We start from the raw sequence: 24,788 nt of genomic DNA, 5'->3' as shown, positions 1-24,788 counted from the left end.
AGTGGAGGGAGGAAGGCCTCCTGTTCTTCTCAGGAGGGCTCCAGACAAGGCCAGGCAGTGTCTGCTCACTTCTCTCGGCTTTCAGCTGCTCCACTCTGATCATCTTTTTACACAACTTTCAGTGCTTCTGCTGCTGCTGCTCTGAACTCGGCAGGAAAAGTGGAACAGTAGGACAGAAAGGGTTCTGTAGTGGATCAAAGGACACAACTGCCCCTGGAAGCCTTTCATGGATAAATTACAGCCTATGGGGAAGGTAAGACTGGAGAAGATCAGTAACCATTTGAGAAGTAGCTTCTTCACGTGACTGCAGGTGGGACAAGTCAAACAATATTTGCTTTCTCTACTTTCTGATTGAGTGTAACAACACTGGGGTGTTTTGTTGTCCATGGAATTCAAGATGAGAATCCACAAAACAGGATCTCAATTCCTCAGATGTCTCCCATTCTGGAAAAGAAATCCAGTATACACTGGGGTGAAAGAAACGAAAACTGCAACTTTACAAAAAGAATGCTACTTTTATTTTCAAATGCTGTAAAAAGCCTCATATAAATTTTTATAATGCTTCTATGTAACTTTCCCAACCACAACTAATGAAACAGTCTAGGAAAAATATAGCAGTTGCATTTTGACTCCAAGAACGAGCTGCTGTGAGATCCCAACAGTAAAGGACAAGGTTCAGTGTGTTACAACGCCTGTAATTGCTTGTGTTATTGAGAAAGTGAGAGCACTTCCTAAGCATTACCTGGGCTAGACTGCAGCATTCCCTGCTTGCTGGGCACAGGAGGAATGTCAGCCCCAGGGAAGGAGCTGACAGCAGAGCTGTGTGCTGTTCCTGGTGCCCATTCCTGGTGCCCCCTGGCTGAACTCCCCCAGCAGGTGCCCTTATCCCAGACTGTCTCCAACGGCTCAGGTGGGGAACAATTGACCTATAAAAATAACACTTCTGTAGCTCTCCAGCAAGGCAAATTGAACAGTGCAAATGCAGTATCAACAAGATTTGATTTCTGAATGCTGGCAATTTTTTTTTAACTCCTTTTGCACATGAGACAACCTCTGCTGATGTCCTGTACCTAAGGCCACTCACTCATGCTGATTGGAGATGGAACGAAGTGCAAAAGCTCAGCTGCAGTTCCCAATCCAAGCTTCCTCCCCACTTTCAGGGAATTCCAATCCAGAATTTGGATTCAAGCTCTCCACTTCCATTGATGCACTCAAGTTTTCCCTGCTGGAATAGGTAAACATCCCAGCAAACCTCTGATGACAAGTTGCATACACAATTTAGCATTTTAACAAAAGTTTAACAAAACATACTTCCAGAAAATAAATTTTCACATGGTTGCAATCATCAAGCCATTTCAGGATCTTTGGTACTCCAAGAATAAGAAAAATAAATGGCACAGTGACAAACGTTGCCAAAGGAAAACACACAACCATCCAAAGGAATCAGATAGAAATAACAAAATTAAAGATATGTTGCACTTCCTTTTTTTTTTGAAAGCCAGTATAGATTAACCTGCTGTTCTCTTTAATCCAGTACAGTGTCACAGTTTCACCTTTAAAAAAACCCCTATCATCCTAAAAGCAGTAGTTAATATTGTTTAACTTGACTTACTGATTAAAATAATGCTATGTTTACAAAAAATTTTAAGAACTCAACTACCACAATACAGGAGTTTATGCTAGATAGGCTGCAGGCTGTTTCCTTATGGATATAACTCCTATGTGAGCACTGATATGATTAATCATCTGCAGTTTTAAATTAGTATTATTTTTAGTGTTGCAAGTTGAAGGGTTGAGCTTTTTCCCAAGTTTGTAAACCAGTGAGTATGTACAGACATAGTTGTTTAATAGACAGTTTTAAATTAAGTGTGTATTTCTCTGCCCTCCCCTAAGCCCCACAGGAAAAAAAAAATCACCAGTATCACTGAGCATTTGCAGTTTCCATGAAACTGAGCTTGTCTCAACAAGTTTGAGCAAAGAGTTCTTTGTAGGTCATGTTAATGGGGTTACTGTGCTCTTCTGAAAGGTGGTGGTTGCAGGAATTCCAATTCCAGTGCACATGGTGCCCCATGGATGAAACTGGAAATTAAAACCAATGAAAAGTATTTTGAATAGCAGTGTCCCTTGAGGCCAAATTGGCATCTCAGGATTTTTTTCCTGCATGAATTTCCCTGTTTTGGACTCAAGGCCTTAGGAAAGGCATTTCCTTTCCTGAGAAGCCTCAGGAGCTGTTGGGGCACTGGCAGAACAATGCCTGAAAGGTGGATTTAACTGAGTTATTGTTTTTCTACAGCCTTTGGATGGCCACAGGTTGAGCCTCAGCACACTGACAAGGCTAAGAACAACAATGGAGAATTTTTAAGGACCTTGCCCCAGCAGCAGTACAGGGATGTTAACTGGTGTAAGGTCTGGGAAGCAAATCTGGGAGATCAAGGAACTGTTCTCACCTCAGTCCAGCACTCAGGCAGAAGCTCAGCTTAGCTTTGCTCTAATACTGGATGGGCCTGAGGCAGTGGCTACTCCTCTTTGAGGAGCTAGAGACTGAAACTGTTTGGTATAAATAACAGATATTAGATGCTTCAAGGGAGACAAAACTGTGGAGGAAAGGCTGGATCAGGGATCCTGGCTGGATCAGGGAAGAATACCTGCCCATCACAGGCACTGATGCACAGAAATCTTGCTGGCAAATGGGCTCTTATACAACAGATAAACATGCCAGTATGTTTTTCAGATCATACAAATAATTCAGAACAGCTGATACCACAGTGCCTAACAGCAGTAAATATTTCTCTAATGGCTTTATAACAGTAGTTTCCATATTGCTACAAAAGTCTGTCCAGTGAAATCTTTCCTGCTGTATGCCAAAACATCCTGTGCTCCACTCAGAAGGGGCTGCAGAGGTTTTAGGGTGCCTTTCACAGGTGTTCAGAGGAGGGAGACAGCAACAATGACTCTGCTTGTTCAGCCACTGGGGAATTGTTCAGTGCTGAACATCTCATTTGACCAGAAAATGACAGCAGAGATCTCTGCTGTACTGTGACAGATTCAAAGCCCTGCAGATAAGCTGTAAGTACAGGCAGAGAAAGTCACCAGTGACCAGATAATTGCAAAGTGCTTAAGGAGTACAACTCAGTCCTGAACTGCTGCTGGGCTGATGAACAAAGCCAGAGCCTGCACATGGAGTTATTTCTGCTTCTGTTTCCTCTGCCCAGGGAAAGGACAACTGGCTCGGCTGTCAGGTTGTCACCAGCCTGCAGACTGGCCACAAGAACACTTAGGTGGTCCCTGGAAATTGGGCTGAAGGCTCAGCTGATCCCTTCTAATCCCATGGCCATGCCAAGTGGAGATCCTGGAAGAAAAGGAGCCCACTGGAGAGTCTGAACCTATTGGGACACAAAGTTTCTTTTATGTGAGCAGAGGCTATGATTCTGGAGAGGTTAGAGCAGGATCCCTTCTGCCTGCAGCTGCTCAGGGAGGAAAAAAAAGAAAAAGCACCAATCTGATCACTTCTTTAGAACACATTTTGCACAGAGGGAAGAGAATGTTTGAATCATGAGCAGCTCAAAGGTGATCTGCTTTAGAACAGAAGCAGGAATGCAGTCTTGGAAACTCTGCCATCCTCTCAAAACTTGCTATCAGAGTGTTTCCCTTCTGCTAAAAATATTGATACTTTTTATTCAGATTCCTTTTTGCTTTTTTGCTTCTGAAATTGCCAGCAGGCATCATCACCTCCAACAGTAATACTGCCAACAACCATTTAAAGCAGAAATACCACTAAACAGATCACAAGGACTGCCTCACTGCCACACACTGTGGGAAAAGGGACAAAAGGGATGATGATAAAGGGCTGATAAAGTCCTGCATTCAGGGCAAGAGAGGGCACACAGGACACAAGGAGGCCCAGAGGACACTGCTATTTAAAATAATTCCATGTGCTACACTCATGGGGGATCTGCAGACCACAAATGGAACACCCTTGAGCAATTGCTCAGAGAGGTTTGCAAATGTGGACAGTTTTCTTTATACTGCATATCTAAACCCCACCAGCTGAGCAGTACAACACCAATGCTGCATCAAATGATATGTTTCCCTCCTGGGTGGATTAGATGGTTTACAGTACAAACAAAGCCACAGTACAGAGAGGCATAATTAACCGTTATCCACACATAGGCAGTGCAGGAAAAGCGATGCACGTTCCTTTTATTCCAGTACCTTTGTATAATAAAATTAACAAAAATATTCAAATATTAAAAAAAAAGAAAGGACAAAAAAAAAAGAAAAAAAAAGCCAGCTGGCACTGCCAACTAATTCCTGTAGTAGTCTTAGAAATCCTAATCCTGTAGAATTTCCATGTGAAATTGATGCGCACCAGAGTCGATGTGTTGATAACTAACGCCAAGCGGGCCTGGTGATGCAGCTACCTGAGGTTTGTGTTTGCAATTTCCTTTGGGGGGTTGTGTTCTGTTTCACAACTTCCCTGCTTTCATGTAGGAAGGGATGGAGCCACGCTGGGTGAGCCCTTCAAACCTCTTGTAGGTGTAATTGAGGAAAACCCAGTCTTTGGATTTGTAGTCGGGTTCCGTCGTGTTTGGCACTAGAATTCAGAAACAAAACCAAACACACATTAGAAGAGTTAAACCCAGGCTGATTCTTAGAGGACTTTTCACAGAGCTAAACAGCCCTGAACTCTTATTTCCTTAGCCAGCAGAAACTCCTGGTAGAAATCCTGCTTCTAATCAGGTGAGTTGCCTTTTGTCAGTGGTCTGAGTTATAATTTCAACATAGAACTCAGAAGCAGAAAAAGAGAGATTTTTGTTTTGCCTTTTTTTTTTCTTTTAATTATGTGTACACACTCTACCAGGTTTCCATACCTTGACAGAAGCCTCTAACACACCCACAGGATACACAATTACAAACCTCATGACATTTCTGATGTTCTGATTTTTAGGTAGCTACATGTACAGTATCATTTTCAGTGGGTCTGAAATGCCAAAATAATACAAATGTTCTTGGCATTATCCAAATATGGACTTAACCAGCTTAGGCACTGGAGAGGGGTTGCTTTGCATTAAAAGGACAAACTTCCTCACCATTAAATAAAAGCCACTTCAGAAAAAAAAATAACCAACAGCTTTTGGATAATTCTTATGGCTGTTAACACAGCTACACTTAGCAGACAGCAATTAATCATCTGCCAATCTTCAAGTAACTGAAAACAGTGGGACCTGGGACTATTTGTATGTCACAGAACCAAGTCTTTTACATATGAAAATTTCCTGTAACTTGCCAAGAGAAATCAACAACTAAAAAAAAACCTGAAGTGATTTACAGAGCAACTCAGGTTCATTAAATATTGCATTAAGTAATCAACTGTCTGAAAATTCTGACCCACAAATATCTCAACAATTATGTTTGGCACAAACCTCAAAAGTCACTGAAGATGAAAAGCAAATCAGTGCATGATGTTTTACCAGAATCTGGTTAGACAGACTGCCTGGCAGAAAATTCCACTGCTTCTGTGCTCACTACCTGTGCAAACCATTTTTACCAAGAGTTTGGACTCTTAAAATCTCTGGGCTTTGTAGCTATGAGAGATCACAGGTTTACACTCATATTTCAAAGAAAATATAGACTTGATCTACAGACTAACTTGATTGGGTCATTAGAAAAACTAACACAAACAACAACAAAGGCATCTGTGCAGTATTCTGGCATGTCACAGATGGAGATTTGGAGTTCACAGTGGCAGTCTCACCTGGCTGTAAAATGTCTGATTCAGGAAATTCATCAAAGTTGGAAGTATCATCAATACTTTTGATTTCTATAGGGATTGCAGCTGGTCTTTCCCTGCAAATAAAGATCAATGCCAGAAGAGTGAATGTTGGGAAATGAGACATTAAGTTCCAGTTTTAACTTAGCTTTTACACTTAAAGCTTCCCTTAATGCACAACACTGAGTGCATCACAGATGAATCTGACTCTCCTGTTTGCTGACACCACGGGGAGATTGTCTGGTTCCTTATCCCCACTGGTGTCTTCCTGGCAGGCTTGGGGCAAACATAATTTTCCCATTGAGAGAGCATCCCACACTTATCTGCCACACAGCTATCACCCTGATCTTGTCACCAGCCACCACTGTGGTTACCCTGTTTCACAAACCCAGCCCAGCAGGATTGCACTTGCACCCAGAGCTTTACAATTCCAGTGCTCACCAGCCTGGACCTCATCCAAAACCTTTGGACTCCTCTCTGTGACACTCAGCATCTCTCTCCCAAACCAGGCTGGCTCTGCTTTAGCACTTCCACAGCCAGGAAGCCCTTGAAGGAGTTTTAAGGTGGCTTTTGAAAGTGCCCAAGGAATCTGTGCCAGCAAAACCTTCACACTGGGACACAGCACTGTGGGAAAGTTTACACCTGTAAACTCACCACAGGTCTAATTACTACACTTACAATGAAATCCACAGCCACCCTACAACAATTTCTTTCTGTTCTGGGCAGTCTGGAATAATCTGAGGTATCTCAAGTCAGTTAAACTCTGGCCATTTCTATGCATGTCAGCAAGGCCAGAAAACCTTCAGTGTCAACCCCCTATTGCCAGTAGCTGCCTTTCAAAATAAAAGATAAATTGGAAATAATTGTCCTTGACATCACAATACATGAAATTCTTGCTTTCATGGCTTTTATTCTCCCTGTAAAACATGTGTGTATATACATACCTGATATGTCCCCAGTCTACTCCTTCAAAAAATGGATGACTTTTTATTTCCTCTACTCCATTGCTACCAATTCTGTTTTCTGAGTCGATACAAAATCTGGAAAAGGGGAAAAACCAAAGGGAATGTTACTATAAAATCCACAGAAGCAACAGTATCCAGTATCAAGAATTTGAAGAAGCTCTGTCAAATTGTTTCACCACTTGGGGTAACATCAAAGCAGCCAATGCATCTAGGAGAGAAGGGAAACAGTAGAAGCAGAACATTGTTAAATCCTGAAACAAAAAGCTACTATGCCAATAACTGACACCTTTTCTAAACTGCTGCACCCCCATCTTCCAGGTTTGTGAAAAGTCGCTGCATGTTCTGGTCCTGTAGGATCAGTTTGGAATGGAGGCTCAAATCCCTGCTACTGAGAACTGCCCTGGCATGTTCTCAACTATTTAAACATTCCTGTTTCAAAGTCAAACTAAGAAAAATAAATATACTTAGTAAATCAGGACTGCTCTCTGATGTTGTATTTTGGAATCCCAGAGAGCCAGCCCATTCCAAACATGCCATATCCCTATTCTCCCCCTTCCCTCTCCTCAGAGGTGCAGGTGGTGCAAAGACCCAGGGCCTGTTTCTGATACAGTCCTGCTGCATAACCTCAGCTCAGACCCCACAAGAAATTGTCAGTTTGTGAGAAGCAGCCATGAAATAGCAGGAAGAAAAAGGTGAAATTGGGGACAGGATTGGTGAGATGGGGACTGTTACCTGCTCCAGCAGGCCAGAAGGAATAGCCTAAAATGCCAAAGAAGGAAAACAGGGAGGTGGAAGCTCTCTGACAGCAACTCAGTGACCTCAGGGATTTGTTCCAGGGAGCAGCAGAGGCTGACTCTTCTCCTCTGGACTGGAAAAGCCTTTCAAGTATCTCATCCAGGAGATGGGAACACCAGCATTTGCCTAGGAATTCATTAAATCACAGCCATTTTCTCCATTTTCTGCATATGTAGCACAGCAAGTTAGGCTACATATGCCTAACTTGCTCCACCTATAAATTAAAGTTCTTTTTCTTGTAGTTGGGTGTCCATGGGGAAGAAAACCTCCCTGTATTTGTATTGCAGCCTGGCAGGCTGGGTGGTGCCAAGGACTAACAACAGACCTCAAACCTGTAACAACACTCAGCCACAGGATTTGTCAGGCTTTGTTTGAACTTGAGCTTGTTTTAGTTTGGATTTATCTCTATCCATAACTCTTTAGCTTTATCTGCATCTCCCTTTAAGCTAAAACACACGTTGCCTAACTTGTCCAAGTGTAATGGACAAAGTACCCAAAATGCCCAGGTGGTTGCTGTCCAACCTGTTTTGATCTCATTTTAATAGATTACCTAGAACTAAGAAGTTCTACCCCAATTTTAACCCTTCTCCTTGTGGAGGCAAACTGATAAATTAAAGTAGTCATTGTGTAAGTAGATGCATGAGTGAGACATGCTAACAAATACACTGAAATCTCTAAAAATTCCCCAAACACAGCCAGGATTGAGGAGGAAGAAATCCTCAGCAGTAATGCTCTACTCTGTTCAGCAGAGAACATGGGATGTTGACAAGGAAGGTTGAGCAGAACAGTAGAGAAATAGATACTGAAAATGCAATATTAACTGTTTGACCAGACTTATCCATGAGGATTAGTGACAATTCAATTATTTGAGCTGTTAGTATCACTAGCTGGATGTAGGATAACTGTTTCTTGTATTTGTAATGTTTTTGTAGGTTACTGGAGCACTGCTGGAACTAATTATAAATTCTAATTTTGTGAAGCACATTCCCCTTTTTGCCTGTAACAAAATTATATAAGGCTATAGCATTAGCTTTGAAAAGGAAAAAAAGGAAAAAATACCAAACACAAAACCAATGTGTCCCCCAAACCCTCTCAGGACAAGAGGGTCATTTCTGTTAAATGAGGTAATTTCTGTAAAATTTTACAAGAGGGTCATTTCTGCCTGACCTTGTTACCAAAACCTTCACAAAAACCTCAATGCAAAATAAAAACTGGAATTTTGAAAGAAGTGAGTAAATCCAAAACATCCCAAGATTTGTGTTCAGTGCATTAAATGCTGGTGAGTAGTTTTTTTCTTGCCACTTCAGAGAAGAAAAAAATTCTGTGTTGATCACTTTATTTTTGGTCTGCTCTGTATCTCCTAAATCAAGATCATTCCACCTTATTCCTTCATGTTAAACAAGTGGCAAAGAGAAAAAGACTTAAAAAACCCATCAGGGACGGTGACAGAAGAAACCAGCCTTTCCTCCAACATAAAGCTTCCTTTACACACAACAGGAATTTACCCTGATGGAAGCTGACCCTGGCTGGGCAAGAGGCCAGAAATGGGTTTTTCTTACTAACCTTAGAATTAAATCCTTTGCTTTCTCTGAAATGGGCACCTCTGGAGGAAATACCAACGTTTCTTTCCAATTCATAACTTTCCTGTAAGTCTCTTGTGGCGTTTCTGAGCAGAAAGGTGGATACCCTGCACAAAGAAATATAAAATTATTAAACTTCTTCCAGGAGAGCAGTGACCTGGGCCTCTGCTTTTGTCACTGGGGCTCCCAAATAGAACAAGTATTAGCTAGAGATTTTCTCTTCTGAACAATGGACCCTGTTACCTTTGAACAACTCTTAAGTTGGGGTTTTTAACATACCTATTAGCATTTCATACATAATCACTCCCAAGGACCACCAGTCACACAGCTTGTTGTAGCCAGTCTGCATAAACACTTCTGGAGCAATATAGTCTGGGGTTCCCACGGTAGAATATGCCTGGAAAAAAAGAATCATCTCTTTAAGAGAGAAATACTGTGGTTTTACACTTTGCAATACCTTCTCCCGCGGATTTACAAACAGGATCTTGTTGTTTGGCTGAACAAAATGCTTAATTTGAGAATTCACAGGAACTCAAGTCCCAAGAATATTATTCTTTTATATTAATAAACACAGAGAACCTCAAAACTAAATGGAAATCATCCTCTTTAATGTGATGAAATCATAGAATATTGCAACTGCAATATCAGAAGGTCATTTTAGTTTAAGTTTCAGGTAGCTGCATTATAAAAATACCCAAGAAGTTCTATTGTTGTGGTCTTTGTTTATTTTTAAAGGCATCATCAGTGGTAGATTTCTAGGTGTTGGAACTCATGATATACAAGCCATGTACTGGGAATTTCTCTTTATTGATGAAAACTCCTCCATGAGGCAGGAAGGAGAAATAAAACCCCAAAATCCAAACAAACAAACAAAAAACAAAAACAAAAAAACCAAACCAAACCAAAACAAACCCCAAAAAAACCTTAAAGAACAAGAAAGTCCCCCAAAAGCAGTTTTGCCACAAAAATATTTTACATTAATTTGTCTGACCATAAAGAAGCCCTTTGTTTGATTGTAGAGACCTGAGATATTTAGGATTGAACCAATGGAAAACTGAAAACGTGGCTCCTTTCCCAACAGTGTTAATGCAAGTTGTCATTTTGTCCTTTTATTGTCTCTGTGGGACTGTTCCTCACCACACAGTACTGCCACATCAACCTTTACTAGACTTGAGATGAATTCTTTTCAGGGATCTAATTCCAGGCTGGAATAAGGCTGTGAAATACAGCCCCATGAGGCAGCATGGTGGCTGCAATGTAATCTCATTTTGTCTCATGAGGAAAGAAGGGACCACCCAAAAGCTTTTGGGGAATACTGTAGTAGATCACTTTTTAAAAAGGGTGTGGAAAAATAAATGGTCCCAAAATTTGAGAGCTGAGGTGTTTTTTGGTGAAAACCATGGTCAGGGATGGAAGTCTGAATGGCTGACAGACACTTTGCTTTGGTTCAGTTTATGCCACAAGTCCCCCATTATGGACCACTCCTTACCACAAACCCAGGCTGGAGAACTCCAGCACCAACACCTTCCCACAGCCTTCCACCACATTCCCTTTCAGCAGAATGGGAATTCCCCAGAGCTCTCTGGAAAGGAATTCTGCAGCCACACATCTGTGGCTGAGCTGCAGGAATCAGAACCATGGATCCACAGCAGGCCAGTGCTGCAGAGAGCCCCAGACACAGCTTGGCCACGGGGCTGAGGACACCTGAGGGCTTGGGCCAGATGCTCACAAGGTAAACAAAGGCACAGAGAGGAGCAGGGCCTTGCTATTCCAAACTGGACCCCCTTCTTTTGAGTTATTTGTGATTTTGGGAGCTTGTAGAGAGCCACGTATCAGGGCCCTGCAGGTTTTAAAAACCAGGAGCATTAGCACTGAGTTTTAATTTAACACTTCCTGTAACTAGTTTAAAAGCAAATCAAGAATTATACATTAATTAACTCACCAGCTGTCGCCTGTTCTTCTTCCATGTTTCTGCTTTCCTCTTTGAGTTCATATTCTGAAATGCTAATTTACAAAGTAGTTATTAAATAACAAGTGTATTTGTGAGAATTAAGAGAAGAAAGATTTATATGGTTCCAGTTTTAAGTAACTATCTTGGATATTTAGAACCCTAGTCTAGAAACAACTACTTGATTATAACTGAAAATGGGAACATGAGAATAACTACTGTCCAATGCACAGCTGAAATTCATGTAAGTAGGACACATATCAGCAATTCTAAATTAGAACTTGTTAACATTTTTAGATCAGCTTCTGAAAAGTTTCATGAGACTGTCACTGACTGCAGTCCTTTGGCACATGGAACCCATGTCCCTCCTGAAAGAGCAGTTGTGTAACTTCACTAACTTAATGAAAAATACATGACAAAACATGACAATAGAGATACATTACATTATGTGTATTCATGTCTGTGTATGAACATGCAAAAATACATGACCACTGCAGAAATCATCATTTCTTGCCTGTGAAAATGATCCCATGACCCAGGAAACAAGCATTTCCAGTTTTCCAATTAAATGCAATCAGCCTGCTCCATCTTGCTTATCCCAGCAGAAACACAGGTACAATGTACAGCTGCAGCTCAAAACCATTTACATGTTCAACTAGGACAGCTCATACTCACAGAAGTCACTTGGTGGGTTGTGTGTGAGGTTCCTGTAGAACTCTGTTCTGTGGGCTTTCTTTAAACCTGTGCAGAGCCCAAAATCAGACAGCTTTACATGACCCTGAAAAAACATAATCAGAGAACACAAAACCATTATTTATGTAGGTAGTGCTTGGGGGGAAAAAAGAGTTTTAATCACTTCACATGCCCTCTCAGGCCATGATGGACTGGCACAGGACAAGCAGGGAAGCAAAGACTGAACCTTGGTATACTGGAAGGGTCTGTTTTCTCTCCAACAGGCTATGGCCTCCCAGGAATGGTCAAATCTACAATTTCCCAATGGTTGAGGGCAGGTACTTTGCCTGGTTTTGTTTTGAACTGGATACCACTGTGACTGAGCAAGCCTCCAGGACAAAATTCCTTTGCTTTGTTTTGACAGTAACCTTGGCTTTAATCAGATTCCCAGACATCAGTGCTGATAGACCCATCAAACCTGACAGACCTGTGCATGCTGGGATAATGCCTGACCTCTATCATCTTAAAGATCTTCTCCAACCTAGATAATTCCATGATCTGGTAATGCTGACTGGGTGCATTTCATGGCCAGAATGGTCAGTCTAACTGAGGGAGTTTCCACAGCTGAGTGGGTGATGAAATAAATGTAACTGTAGGAATTGAACATTTAGCATTGTCTGAATTGTCTACAGCTACTACAAGATGCATAAAAGGAATGCTGCACCTTTTAATGTGTATGAGTATCAGCATCTGGCCACCCTGAGTGGGTTTTTTCCCGTATAAGCCTTGCCTTAAAATGGTTACCAGAGTTCTGAGTAAGATTTGCCTTTGTTTAAACATACTGGTGTTCTCCAGAGAAAATACACTGGGCATTCCCAGCCTTCCCTCCAGCCAGTTGAAATCTCTGGGGTGGCACCAGTGGCTCCCACTGCTCTGCAGTGGGATGGGCAGCCTGGGATCTTGGAAGCACCAGCAGTTGGTGAGCCCAGTACATGCCTTGGCATCCAGCAGGAGATTGTCTGGCTTGATGTCCCTGTGGATAAATCCCAACTGGTGAATGGCATCAATGGCCAGCACTGTCTCAGAAATGTAAAACTGGGTCTCCTCCTCTGATAGTGTGTCCTTCTTCATCAGTAAGGTCATCATGTCACCTCATCAAAGAGAAGAAAATACAGCTTAGGGATCAGAACATTCTAAGTCACAAAACCCCAGTAGAATCCAAATTTAACCTTGTAACTGGCCTTATAGTTACTAATCATAAAACTATTACTGCAAGGACCTACAAACCCAACTTACTTTTTTAGTTGAAAATCCTAAACAGGAATTTTAATTGAACAGCTCAAGAAAATACAGTGGATTTTTACACACGTTAAATTTATTGCACCAACTGTTTGAACAAGGGCTTTTCTTCTGGTTTGTTTTTACTGTTAACAGCCTCAGTTGAAAAAAAGCAGAAATTTCTATTAAAATAATTATTTAATTCAAGTCTATTTAATACCCCTTCAACCTTTTTCCTTCCCCTAAAAAGGGGATGGAAAAAGTTGGTCAGGAATGGTCACATGACTTGAACTTCATTTAAAAGAGTGTTAACATTTTTATTTTCACAAATTATACAGCATGTTTGTTTCTAATATTTTATAAAGCTGCCAACAAAGGCTAAGGAAGAAGTACCTGTATCACCTTATGCCACAGCACCCAGCTTACCTCCAGGTAAAAACTCCATGATCAGGTAAAGGTTCCTTTTATCCTGAAAGCTGTAAAACATTTTCACTACCCAGGCTCCATCTGCTTCAACCAAAATATCTCTTTCTGCTCTGATATGGGCCACCTAAAATTTGAAAAACAAAAAAAAATTATTATTAGGCAAATATTGAAATATTTCAACAAAGAACATCACATTACATTCCTAGCCCTAGAGCACATTTTCATGACCTTTAGCAAAGGAACTATTTTTCTAGCTCTTTCCATACTCATATTTTCCATTACTTTTTATAAGATCCTAGGGTTTCTCTAGAAACACAAAGCACAGCTTGTTAAGCTGGTTCTGTTTGTTAGAAAGAACTGAAAAAGCTGGAAAAAGTACAAGTGAGTTCAGGAATATCTGACCTTTCTCAGGATATTCCAGTTCCAGCTAAGGTTTTGGAAAATACAGGGAAAGCTGCTACCCCATTATTTGATGGAAATTAAGAATAATGGAGATTGGAGTGTGTGTTTTCACTACAACATACCCTCATCTTGGAGGAAAAATTAAAGACTGCTGCTGAGGAACATCTTCACATGAATCTTGTCACAGGGTTGCATGGGGCAAAGGTTCTCCCTCTGCAGGAGACACTCCAGCCTGGATTTATCTGCCTTTATTTAGTCTCATTAGAAAGTACTTTTTTCCACCCTCAACTCCTCAATGCAGCCTTAAAATACAACAGGAAAACTTTGCCTAAAAATAGCCAGGATTTCTCCCAGTGCTACCACACTTGGGGGAAAAAATACTAGAAGATTTCTTTTCTTTATATGTGTCCTCTGTTGCCTCTCCACAGAACAAGGCAGGCAATGAAAATTCCAGCAGATAAACACTGGCCAGGGAAGATCACTGTCTCAAACTGAATGTAGAGCATGAGCTCAGACTCCTTCCCACATCAGGTTCTGAAATGGGGGCAGCACTACACAAATCCTGGCTGCTCTGCACACCCTGCTGCTCCTGTGGTTCCCTACATTCAGGGCTTGGGCTGCAGGAGACAAAATCTGTGCCAGGAAAAAAAAAGTACCACTGCTGCAGGGAAATGATGTGCAAATGATGGGTAAGGTTTGGACTAGTAAGACAAAAGCCCTCTTTTATCTCCTGAGATACCCACCCTTGATTTCTTTGCTTTGTGGTGCTAAAGTACTTATGTGTCCTCACAGTGAATTGTTAGCTAGAAAGTAAAAGCAAAAACCAACCAAACTAACAAAATGAAAACAAATAAACCCCCAACAAGATTAACCCAACTATAAAGCAAACCCAAAGAAGACAATGCTGATGAATAATGTGATTTCTGCTGGTTTTCTTTTAAAAAAAAAATCAAATACCTCCATTTTTATTTGACACAGGATTATTTTTCCAGAAGTATTTTCCTTGAAATGCAGTTTTACAGATTCAGTACGAAAAGCTCCACGTTGATAAGGGGAGAAAAATAAAATCTTAGTCACTGCTCCAAATTAGCTGTAAAGAAGTAATTTTTAAATGCAGTTGCATGACCTTATTTCCTAACCTCTGCTGCTTTTGTGCTGTGGTAGCAACAGCACAGACTCTTTGGACTGCCAGACCACTGTAGGGGCTTTCAAAGGTGGAAAACATTTTCTAGAAAGGGTAAGTTTGAAATTTAGGGGACTCAGAGACCACAAACCTGCTCTTTCTCCAGCATATCTGCTTTTCTCAGTATCTTCATTGCATAAATGTGACCTGTATCCTTCTTCTGAACGAGGCGGACCTTTACCAAGAGAGAGAACCAAGTCAGTCTTCTCTGCCTCAGAAATCCACTGGAAGGCTCCCAATTGCCAGGCATGGAAAAGTTCTCTTGTTAAATATTTAAAAACACATTTAAATATGTTAAATACTGAAAAAGGAATTATTCTGCACCATGTACAACACTAACACTAATGAAGAACAGTTTTTGTTTTAGGAAAAGTCAACAGGCACAGTGAATTCCAGGTAGCTTAGACTGTGTAAGTTAAAATTCAGGAGAAATAACTGATGTGACACAGGGCAGAAAGGAGGTTTATCAAGAGGGGCTGTGCCACTGCAAATCCATAATTGCAGAGAGCCATGTGGGCAACATCAGTGTGGGAAGCCATGGGAAACTAAGTGTCTTTCCAGAAGCCTTGGGAAATCAATGCATGTGATTAATCACCAGACTTCTCCCACTTGGAGAATGGCACAAATAGCTGTCATTCTGCAATAAAACAATTCATCAAATTGTAATTAGAATGTTTCATTACAGAGGTCAATCCCATTTTAATCTCCTGTTCAAGCAAGAATGCCACAAACCTCCCCAAATGCTCCTCTTCCTATGACTTTCAAAGACTCGAAGTCATCCAAGCCGAGCCGGGTCCTCTTGAGCCGCAGGAACTCGGTTTCCTTGCGGGCGTGCTGTGACCTGCGCAGCTTTTTCTGAGGACACAGCACAGCAACCTGTCAGTTATCTGGCAACAGAGAGTCAAGATATGCACCCTCCCTTCCTGGGAAGTTGTTCTCTGGAATCCCAACAGGAGAAAACTTCTCCTTCTACACTTTCTGAATTTCTCAAAATATAGTACTTGAGAATGGTCTTTTCTATAGAAGCCTCAGGCACAGTTTCCCGCCTTTTTTTGGTTGGTGGTGGTATTTTAATTTTATTACTTAGTTATTAAAAAAAAAAAAAAAGAAAAATTATGAAGAAACACTATCATACTGGTCCAAACAAGGTGTATCAGTCCCAAGGCCAAACTCATTGCCTGAGGCAAGGACTCTTCATTTTGGGCAGAGTGAAGGACGAATAAAAGCTGAAACTTGTATCCCAAGTGATGACAGGCAACGAGGAGCTTAGCAAGCAGCAGAGGCCCTGGTTACAGATCTACAACAAAATCCATTTGGTTTATGGCAGGCAAGCACTCAATTCTAAAAGAAAAATCAGTCTAAATGCCATCATCTATTTTGTCTGATGAAAATGTCACCGGGATTCACCCCAAGAGAAGACAAATGCTGCACCCAAAGATGCTGAGAGCTCAGAGTCTCCTAAGGAGGTTCCTGGATCAGGCACCTGCCAGACTCTGCGCTGGGATTACAGCATCCTCTAAAGCCACAAGATGGCAATACACATCCACACTTAAATTCCCACTACCCAGGAGTTATAGCAGCCACAAAAACTCCAGAAGGACTGACACACTCTTCCTACTGATTTCCCAGCTTATCCTGAAGGCAGACATGGTGTTATGGACCTCAGAAAAGCAACTTATTGACCAAAGTTCTCAGAGATGGCAACCAGATTGAGATCCCTCCTCATGTGTATCCAAAAGGAGCAAAGGTGTGATGATTTTTTGTTTAAATCAAGAAAAAAATGGTTCAGCATTTTGCTTTCTACCCACTTCTAACCACTTTTTTTTCTTGCCAAATATAACAGCAAACAATTTTAATCTTTAAAAAGCTTGCTAGCTACTTGCTGTGGCCATGTCTCATAAGAACTACAGCTAGCATGAAAGCCTTGGATAGCTATTGCAAGTATCAGTCAAGCATATTCCCAGCTTCCCTAACATAATCAGGTTATTAAAGGGGCAACACTCATGTACGAAATAAAACCTTCTGTCATGCTGGCTGATGTTTCTGTGAGCTCTTCAAATGTCATCCCCCATGAAACAGTGGGACAAAAGCAAAGCAGTTTGTAAGGTTACTTAAGCAGTATTTACCTCCTCATCTGCAAGGCCTTCCTCTTCCATAGCCACTTCCAGCTTCTTCTGCCTGCCAAGGAGAAAAACAGGGGATTTCACCTTTTATTATTTATTAAAACCAAACATAACACCACAGCAAGTCAATACCTTTGCTTCACATACTCCAAGTACTGAAGAATTTGCCTCAGATGGAAATTTGCAGGCAGACAGACAGCCCCACTCCACCCAGTTACTCATTTGTGAACAAAGCTGAGGAAAATGTAGAAGCAAATTTAAGCACATAGTTATGTACTTGCAGAATCAGGCATTAAACCTATATGAAAAAGTATGTTATTAGAGTGATTGCATCTTGTTGAATTAAGGCTGTTCTTATCAATTAGGATTACAAACCAGAATAAAAACTGGTTTTTTCACCATTTCTATCTCAGCTCCATCTCCCACATGCCAGCCAGCTCCAGCTTCCATCCTCTCTGTGTGATGACCTCCCCCTGGTCACACACCTGGTCCTGCCCCCCTTCTTCCCATGCCAACTAAACTCTACCCCCTGGATGCACCATCCTCTCCCCCACAGTGTCCTGCCCAGGCCAGGGCTCACAGCTCCAAGTCTTCCACCAGTGCCATGCCAGGCTGGGAGGCTCTGAGAGGGGAGCAAAGCCTGGAAATACCCCACAGGTGGCAGGGGGTCAGCACATGGCAATGTGGCTGCAGGACTCCTTTCTGTTCACCCACAGGATGCTCCTTTACAGCTGCCAGGGTGCAGCTTTCTGAAGGCTGGTAACCCCCGGCAACAGGCAAGAATTCAAAGGCTTGGAGCCAGGCTGGTGGTGCCTTTCTGCACTTTGGGAAGTACAGCGGGATCCTCTAAATTACAGGCCCTTGATAGACAGTCTATTCTCCTAACTAGAAGCAACTCCATTACATGGAATAATGTTTTAATATGGTGAAGAGAGAAACCCTGCTGCTTGACTGAAAACCCTTCAATTAAAAACATATTACCAGAGGAATGATAATTTCACACACTAATGACAATCCAACATAAGATTCATTATAGCCAAACACTTGGTGCTTTGACACCTAATTCAAGTGGCACTTCACACCTCAGAGACAGGACTGCGCACTGCTGGGAGAAGCTGAGTGGTGATGACCATCCCACACTCCCATGCAAGGAGTACCAGGCAGCACCACCCAAGCAGAATTTACAGACTGGGATTACATTATCCCCAAAAGTCTTCCTTCCAACCTGAGAGCCTCTCAAACCCTCCATCATCAACCATTTGCTGCCCACCATCAATTCATTTGCTGCCACTTATTTCCACACCAGGTCTTTGCCTCCTTTCCTTACCCCATCATCCCATCAAACACCTCTCAGCCCTCTTCCCTATCTCCTACACACTTCCTCCTGCAGGGTTTGGGAGTCTTGGCATGAGCTCCATGGTGCAGAGCAGGAACAGACACCACAAGCTGCTGCCTTACGCCAAACCAAACTCCCACCCCTCAGCAGCTCTGCAGAGTTCATTTCCCTGGGCACCTGCAGAGGAATCAGAGGTCCCCAACCTCACACAGAAGGAGAAACCTCACATGTTACTGCAAAATAACACCCTGCACAGAGCAGTTTCCACAAAGTAACTGATGAGGAGGTGAATTGCACAAAAACATCAGAAGTGGAGCTCCTTGGCCACTCAGTGACAGTGATCCAGGGATGTTCACAGGTCCCCCCAAAGACAGCCCATGCCCTCTAGGAATTCACTCCCTGCCACCACATACAGAACTTCCCAGAGCTGTCCCATTCCTGGGGATTGAAATACCCTTGAACAAACAGCAAGAAAAGCTGCAGAGGGGTGAGGGGAAGCAGAGGCAGTACCTGGTTTCCCTCTCCTCATGCTGTATAATCAGGTTGCTGTAGAAGTTCTCCAGTGTGAGTTTGGCCACCGTCACTCTCTCCCGGGTGTGGTTACTCATGGGAAAGGATGTTGTAGTCCCTGCAGTCATCGCCATGGTAACATGTACTGAAACAGAGCAGGTCAAATCATTACTCACTTCAAAAAGAAAATTTAAAAAAATATATATTCCTCTTTCCCACTCTCCATCTCCAAACTCTTAGGGACTCCGGAATTCACAGTAAAGGCACTGTTCTTTAGATATAAGAAACTCTATTAAAAGCTTCGTTATAAAATTATCCCAAGATAGCAGGAGGATGTGCTACCCACTCTAAAAAATAACAACATGTTGGCAAAACAAAGAGTGAATCATAGCAAAGAGCACTGCACGCTCTGGGCAGCTGACCCAGCTGTGCTTGTCCACAAATAAGGAAAATGTCCCTCTGGCAGACCTGGGCCCAGCCTGGGGGAGGGAAAAGGGTAGGAGAGAGAAGGATCAGGCAGCTCCCAGAGCTGGACTTGTCACAGCTCTGTGACAATTTCAGACTCCAAAAATTCTAGATGCGAAAAAAAAGGCTGGAATAAAATGAGACAGCAAATAGAAAAAAACCCTAACCCCAGTCCAGAGAAGTTATTTCAAGGATAAAGATAACCATTGGTTATATTTGAATTTTAAAGCTGCTCCACAGAGTTACATGTGGCCAGGTGGTACTTATGACATAGGGCACATGGTCACTGGGCACCTAAAAACTGGGAAGAAAGAAGAAAGGAAGCAGAAAGAAGAAAGGCTGCTCTCCTTGAGAGCTTTTATCCTGAACCCAAGGAACTTGGATGTACTGGAACAACACTTTTTAATGCCGGAAAAAGACACCTCAGGGAAGCTCTGAATGCCCTGCAGCTGATCCAGGAAAGCCAGGGGAGGCTAAAAAAACCAAAGAACCAGCACAGTTTGTCCTAAGATTCATGCCCTACCTGGAAGTGAGCTGAGGCACTTTAGGAGAGCCTCATGGAAGAAAAGCATGAAAAGCAGCATCTCAGCCCCACTCCCATTTGGTCAGGTTGTTTAGAGGTTAGTTTTGGAAAATTACACAGAAGTACACATCACAGAACCATAGAATGACCTGGGTTGGAAGGGACCTCAAATACCTTGTTCTCCACCCCGCTGCCATGGGCAGGGACACCTTCCACTATCCCAGATTGCTCAGAGCCCCTTCTGGGCTTGGACACTGCCAGGGATCCAGGGGAAGCCACAGCTGCTCTGGGCATCCTATGCCTCACCACCCTCACAGGGAACAATTTCTTCCTCATATCCAATCTAAACCTGCTCTCTGTCAGTGTGAAGCCATTGCCCCTTGTCCTGTCACTCCAGGCCTTTGTCAAGAGTCTCTCTCCATCTTTCCTGTGGGCTCCCTTCAGGCACTTGGCTTCCTTTTTATTATTTATTTAATCCTTCCATTTCACCAGAGGATTGTGCAGAAGACAAATCCCGAATTAGGCTTAATTTAAGCAGATCCTAATGGCTTTGAAGGTGAACTGATTAGGGGTTCATACAGAAGAGAACTTGCACGTCCACACTGGGGCAGGAGGATCCCTGAACTCTGCTCCTGGCTCTTTGTTTTGATTCTGCCTGCTGCACTCTGAGAGGGTGGGATTTTTTCCTGTGGATTTTTCATGGGATCTGATGTGACAATAGGATATTTGTTGCCAGAAACGCAGCTGCTGTGTCACAAATAAAGGCGTTTTATGGCATCATGTGGATATTATTTTAGCTGTTTATTTTGAAGTGCACAAGACACCAGAATTCTGAGAATAAAAATATATCTCTCCATAAAGGCACAAAGAGGTTTTAATAGCACTACAGCTGCTTCAAAGTGATGCCAATATTTCTATTTTTAATCAATCTTTTATTCCCTTCAGTTTTCTACTGAAGAAAGATGAGAACTGTCAATTCCTAACAGTGTTTACTAAAAATTAGGCAGTTCTGTTCTTCATACAGAAACATCCCCCATGCTGGACACGTCTCCAGAAGCTGGGAGAACTTAGGCACTGGTCTCCCTGTTGTGTTTATTGTACAATTTTACACTTTTCCCCTCAATAGGTGGGAAAAGATAAATACAAATCAGTTGATAAGAGGAAATCAAACACAGGAACAGCTGACCACATACCGGCATCTGTGATTAAGTTATTTCAAGAAATGACCTAACGGAGTAAAAACCTGCCTTCTGATAATTTTGGAACATCAGGATAGAGTAGCATTAAGCCAGGCTTGAAATGGATTAACCTTTACTTAAGGTATAGCAGGCACACTCTCACACCGGATATTTCTCCTTTGCATGTCTTGTATTCCTGGTAGGATAAAACAACACTGCAACTTGATTTCCTCTTCATTTGTTTTGCCCATGCTCTACACTCACAAATGCAGGCACTGTCAGACAGCAAATCCAAGTCACTGGGTTTTATTAAACTTGCAAAAAGGAGATCCCAATCCCAGCACTGGCACCCCACACTATCAGCAGTGGGACTGACTCTCATATGCTTCACAGGAGGGAAAGACATATAAGTGTCCCCAGTTAGCTCTGCCACTATGGGGAGAAAACCAACCCAAAACCACCACAAACAAAATATCTGTAAAAACAGGAGATGCCTTAAGCTCTCCAGAGTCCCCAAAGTAAATGAAAAAGAGCACAGACCTGGCAGGAGGCACGAGATATCCCACAGAATCCTGTGCAAACTCACAGACGAGAAAACCTCTTCAGCCTTTTTCCTTTTTCCTCCTGTCTCTGCTAACGAGCCCCCAAACACAGCACAAATCCACATCCCAGACAAAATATTCAGCTGGGAGTCACCAAGTACAGTGCTTAAGCGTGACCTTTAAAAACAAATGATGCAGAGGGATGGGGGCGGGAAGGAAGGAGCTCCAAAACAGGACTTTTTATTGACGGCACACTACTTGTACTGACCTCACCACATTAACGGGAATGCTTTGAAAAGGTGCCACCCATAATTCTTGGAAATGCCCTCACAAGTCTAATAGTTCACCCAAATCCATGCCACCTCCATAATGGAATCATTCCACTCCTGCAGCATCACTGGAATTACTTTAGGCTCCCTGGACCATGAAGAATGTCATATTCAACCAGCTGGCCACATTTAGCCAGAACTCCTCTGGCTGACAGGGATTTTACTGAAGGGCCTGGAACATCCCCAAGTGTGAGGAAGAAAGACATCAAAGGGCTGCAATGGACAGGAGGCACTGAGCCCACGGGACCAGGGCTCCGAGCTGCCAGGAGCAGGGATGCCATATGTGCTGCCTGGCCCAGGAAATGAGCCCGTGCCTCCTGCAGGCATGGCTGAAATCCCAGCCTGAGCTCTCCTCATGCCAGCTCAGCACCTGCAGCAAGGGGATAAGGAGCTATGGATGTGCAGCAGCCAGGGAAAATCTGGCTACCAGAGGCAGGAGGGAGAACAGCACAGAGGGGAGGAGAAGAGAGGAGAGGAGGGATGTTCCCCAAGGATGAGGGAGAGCAGGGAATGGCTACAGAAAGGGGAGAGCAGCCAAATGCTACTGAACTGGAGCCTTCAAGAGATGTCTCCAAGCAATCCCCTCCTGATCCATCATTGAATAGAAATATGTCAGTTGGATACAACTCTCCCTCCTGGTAGAAAAAGGTTGCCTAATCAAAGCATACATTTGACCTTTTTGTTCCTAGATCTTTCCTGACTGGGAAGCAGAGAAAGGCCAAGCAGCATTGACTACAACTTCAATCTGCACTCCCATTTGTCACAACAGCTCTAAATCAAACTCTGCATCTGTTTGCCTGGAGTTCCCACCCTTTAAACCCCCATACCCAGATTCTGCTACACCACTGGTAACTCCAAACCCCACATTCTCTCTGGGGCACCTCTTGGCAGCTCCCAGAGCCTGTCATCAATGTTTTCATTAAACTATTGGATTAAGTCTGTTATTAATGAGTGCAAAAAATCACTGAGGCATCCAATCCCACCTGCTGCAGCAGCTCCAAAGAGGAGAGATGGAAGAAATCAAAGCAAATGGAGAACTGCTCTGCCCTGAAACACAGCACTTTGTGGGATCACTCTCTAATCAGGAAGGGATAAGAAGAGAGAATCCAAACCTCCTGCACAGGAAAGTCTCCTGCACAGCTTTGTCAGTAAGAAGTGCCACAAGATATTTCAAATCAGGCTGGATCTATACTATCAAACTAATCTGAACCTAAGTCACACACTGGAAACATAATTTTTCTTTTTGAAGCCACATGTGTAGTACAGTTATACAGTAGCCCTGGAATAAATTTACTCAGGACTCAGTGAGTATTTAAGTTGGGGAGCAAACCCCACACCCAATTCTGCCAGAGAGAAAAACACCTTTTTTCCACATGACAGAAGGATGCTGCTGGTCTCTGATTTGGATTTACAATGTCAAGCTACATACATGTTCAGCAGGACAGGGAAGAGCAATCCTCCCTCCAAAATGACATCAATTCACAGAAAGACTGATAATAATTTTAATTTATCCACCCAAGTATACCCCTTAAGCCCAGCAGTTAGGAAGGCAGTTTGCTATTACAGTAAAAACTGCCAAATTAATGAAATTTCCATTTAACATTCCAAGAGAATTTGCCTCCTGAATCAAAGCCCCTGGAAAAGTCAGATACCAAAACATATTTTTGCCTTTCAAAATTCCCATGGTTTCAGCTTGACATTGAACTTGCTCCTGAAATGAAGTATACAAATGGCATTTTTCAAGAATTAGGAAGTAAAAGAGAAAGGAGAGACGAAGCAAACACGTAGAGCACAATGAAGTGGGTACCTTCAGAAATTCCAGCTGTCACCACCGTGCCCGGAGCTGGGGCTCTTCTGGGTGAGAACTGAGAGCAGACTCTGCCTGGCTCCTTCCAGACAACCCAGCCCAAAAACTCACCAAGCTGGGCGCTAAACCCCAAGGCTGACAAGGATTATATTAAAAAATGACAAGGATTAAATCTAAAAAATGAGGTGCTATCTAGAAAAGCAGCACAGACATGGTAAAGCTTTGAGCACAAGCGCCAGCCCCACAGTCTCCAAATTGTTTGACTTCTCCTAAAGAGAGACAGGATATATATAAAACTGGAAAAAACCAACCCACCATACACAAATAACAGCATGATTCACACCAAGGGGCAGTGGGCAGGGCCAGACAAATGAAAAAAACATCCCAAGGCTCAGCAGGATGATGTGGTGGGATGTACTCTGAGCAGCTTCTGAGACATGCAGCCATACGTGGGGTGAGCAAACAGACAGCAGAGATAAAAATGCTGTACAACAGCTGATAGCTCCAGTGAGGGAACAGAAGGAGAAAGTACCATCAAGCCCAGGAGGAAAATGACTTTCTGCACTACAGTTTCTGCTAGCACAGGTTTGGCAACTGTCCTGTGCATATTTTCACCATCCAATTGTTTATACTGAACCTCCTCCTGCTGAGGATCACAGAAAGGCCTGGGCTGGAAGGGACTTTGAAGACCATCCAGTTCCACCCCCCTGCCATGGGCAGGGACACCTCCCACTATCCCAGCTTGCTCAGAGCCCCATCCAACCTTGAAAAATGACAGGGATGGGGCAGCCTCAGCTTCTCTGTGCCAGGGCCTCAGCACCCTCACAGGAAACAATTTCTTCCTAATATCCAATCTAAACTTTCTCTCTGTCAGTGTGAAGCCATTGCCCCTTGTCCTGTCACTCCAGGCCCCTGTCAAGAGTCTCTCTCCATCTTTCCTGTGGGCTCCCTTCAGG

The 24,788-nt window shown here is 42.8% G+C and overlaps 1 protein-coding gene across 4 annotated transcripts in view; it reads right to left on the bottom strand.

The window, feature by feature from the left end:
* Window positions 1–495: 495 nt before the first annotated feature.
* STK38L (serine/threonine kinase 38 like) overlaps window positions 496–24,788 on the bottom strand; it is a 46,004-nt gene continuing 21,711 nt past the window's right edge. For 2 of the 4 annotated variants that reach the window (XM_071422566.1, XM_071422568.1), the window contains exons 2-14: window positions 18,989–19,133; window positions 17,146–17,197; window positions 15,752–15,874; window positions 15,111–15,194; window positions 13,435–13,558; window positions 12,727–12,881; window positions 11,734–11,836; window positions 11,053–11,114; window positions 9,390–9,507; window positions 9,094–9,217; window positions 6,715–6,810; window positions 5,756–5,847; window positions 496–4,594 (exon numbers count right to left, since the gene is read on the bottom strand). In XM_071422566.1, the coding sequence (XP_071278667.1) occupies window positions 4,467–4,594; window positions 5,756–5,847; window positions 6,715–6,810; window positions 9,094–9,217; window positions 9,390–9,507; window positions 11,053–11,114; window positions 11,734–11,836; window positions 12,727–12,881; window positions 13,435–13,558; window positions 15,111–15,194; window positions 15,752–15,874; window positions 17,146–17,197; window positions 18,989–19,122 (1,395 nt within the window). In that variant the 5' untranslated portion in view covers window positions 19,123–19,133 and the 3' untranslated portion in view covers window positions 496–4,466. Of the gene's footprint in view, window positions 4,595–5,755; window positions 5,848–6,714; window positions 6,811–9,093; window positions 9,218–9,389; window positions 9,508–11,052; window positions 11,115–11,733; window positions 11,837–12,726; window positions 12,882–13,434; window positions 13,559–15,110; window positions 15,195–15,751; window positions 15,875–17,145; window positions 17,198–18,988; window positions 19,134–21,694; window positions 21,828–23,832; window positions 24,054–24,788 lie in introns of those variants that run through there. The other 2 variants (XM_071422567.1, XM_071422565.1) reach the window with 2 other exon arrangements.

This window comes from Agelaius tricolor, unplaced genomic scaffold (genome assembly GCF_023055355.1).
Source record: "Agelaius tricolor isolate 1412-34295 unplaced genomic scaffold, bAgeTri1.0.p SCAF_3, whole genome shotgun sequence".
NCBI lineage: Eukaryota > Metazoa > Chordata > Aves > Passeriformes > Icteridae > Agelaius > Agelaius tricolor.
This window is presented reverse-complemented; position numbering and strand designations above follow the sequence as displayed.